At 35.4% G+C, this 2248-nt stretch overlaps 1 protein-coding gene across 1 annotated transcript in view; it reads right to left on the reverse strand.

Moving 5' to 3' along the window:
* The window catches only part of LOC104522244 (cytochrome P450 2J2-like), a 10476-nt gene that overhangs the window by 2773 nt on the left and 5455 nt on the right, over nt 1–2248 (reverse strand). The window contains 5 exon segments of the mRNA XM_010164479.1: nt 1; nt 4–42; nt 1266–1407; nt 2187–2237; nt 2240–2248. The exon segment at nt 1 is cut by the window's left edge and continues 133 nt beyond it; the exon segment at nt 2240–2248 is cut by the window's right edge and continues 117 nt beyond it. Coding sequence (XP_010162781.1) covers nt 1; nt 4–42; nt 1266–1407; nt 2187–2237; nt 2240–2248 — 242 coding nt within the window.

A 2248-nucleotide genomic window follows, 5' to 3' on the forward strand; every position in this document is an offset into this window, starting at 1 on the left:
GGGAGGGACTCAGAACAGCATCCAGCTCTTCCTGGACTTTTTCTAGAAAGAAGGAAAAAAAAAATCATTATAGATACAACAATACTGTTTTGCATGAAACAGTTTTCATTTCCTTTTTGGATTATAGTAGTGATAGAAAAAACACAATATGTAAATAATTTATACTTACCATATCTTAAAATGTAAATACAATTATACAACCATCTAGTTATGATTTTACTATAATCTGGTATTTCCTAGTTTATAGGTTCTATGTTTAGATCATTTTTTCACGAGCCAAATAGATTTATTGAGCTTCATACTTAAAGGAAGGAGAAAGAACTGTAAATGACACAAGAACTTATTAAGAGATCAGTTCAGTTACTCAAGCTATTATTTTTCCTCTGGTGAAATAGAGACATCATTGCACACTAATTGGCATGTTGCAAGGCAGCCATCATACCAAACTCATACACACATGTAATGCTGAGAACTGGAACAGGATAATATTACCAAACTATCACCAACTGTTGATCTCTTTCAGCTGTTATCTAGGCTTCAGCAAGTAACAGCTTATACAGACTTAGAGGGCTCGGGGTCAAATTTCACGCTTAAAAATTAGGCTACTAATCTAAGATTTTGTTTGCTTTTTATTTAATTAGAATTTGAAAGGTATGTGTCTGCACAAGGCTCTGTTCTTCCAGCATTTGAACACCAAAAGCATGAAAATCGAGCTAAACCCGAGAGTCAAGAGCATGTACTTGGTTTTGCAGTTCATCACCTCTGAAAGCCCTGTAGCAAATCACTCCAAAATCTTGAAACTCAGCTGCAACTATGCCCTTGTTTAGAATTTTCCAGTCATCTTTTTGTCTTCCCATTATTGTCTTCCTTCTTGTTTAACATTCCCATACATTACAATAAATATACTTATTATACAGAAATACAACTGGTATCTCAGTTAATGAGCGCAAATAATATATTCTCGTCATACATTCTAGATACCAGAAAAGCATCACTTTTCCCTAACTCAAGCTCATATTTCACCTCAAGTGTTTTCAGCAGGTCCGTGTGTTCCATTATATGTCTGACAAAAAAATCAACAAGACAAAATACAGTAAAAGAAGCTGAATATCCCTGAAACTATTTAAAAAAAAAAGAAGAAGAAAGCTTGGTCTTTAAAAAAAAAAAAACAAAAAAAAAAAACCCAAAAAACCAACCAACCAACCAAATGTGTAACAGACAATTGTTCTACCTGAAACATACCCATGTTTGTATCTACAACTCACCTTGGATGTCAGGATAAACCACCATATAGAGCAGAGCCCAACGCAGAGTGGTGGCAGTGGTCTCTGAGCCACCCAGGAAAAGGTCAAAAACAGACTGCACCATGTTATCTTCATCAAACGTAGAACTGGGGATATTTTTAGTCTGCAGGTGTCAATGAGAAAGGTAAAATGGAGTATATACCTGTGTAACAGTTAGCACTGAGACACACAGCGATCACTATAACTGAACAAACTATATTTCTAGAGGATGGAGAAAATATAGGTACTTGAGTAAAACTAAGATTTATGCAAAGATTTTCCTCAAATACTGTTAAATTACAGATGCTGGTGAAAATGTCAGGTATCTAAGCTCCTGTTATGCTGTCTCTAGACTGACTTGTTGCCTTGCTGCTAACTTCCACATCAGAAAAAAACCAATTTCAAGGTAGTTTTATCCCACCCTCGCCACTCTCTGCATATCTGCTTATTTCAGCTATTGCATATATAATATATTATCCTTCAAAAGATTTATGCTTTTTTTTTCAGAGCACAGACTGACATAATTTTAAAATCGTTGTGACAGCCATACAGTACTACTAAGCACACAAAAGCTCAGTACAAAGCACAAAGATAATAAATGCAAATACTAATAACACATAAAGAATCAGAATTAGACAACCATACAAATATCTGCTCCCTAATGCCCACTGCCCAACCTGCACTAAGGATTTCACAGTATAACAAACTAACGTAATTAATTTATACTTTTACAAGAAGCTATTAAACTAACTATTCAAAGCTCATATTTGAATTTGACAGCAGAGTTTTTAAGCTGTATCTGCAGAGCTCTGTAATAACGTTGTTATGTACAGACAACTGCAGAAAAGGTGCAGGGAATCCGCTGTGGTAGGATCTGTGTCACATACAGCATAGGTTACTCACTTTCTCTATCTGATCCAGGTAGAAGTCAATGAAATCTTCTGGTTTGTCTGCTGTGCCTCTTT

This window comes from Antrostomus carolinensis, unplaced genomic scaffold (genome assembly GCF_000700745.2).
Source record: "Antrostomus carolinensis isolate BGI_N321 unplaced genomic scaffold, ASM70074v2 scaffold11223, whole genome shotgun sequence".
In the NCBI taxonomy this organism is placed as follows: domain Eukaryota; kingdom Metazoa; phylum Chordata; class Aves; order Caprimulgiformes; family Caprimulgidae; genus Antrostomus; species Antrostomus carolinensis.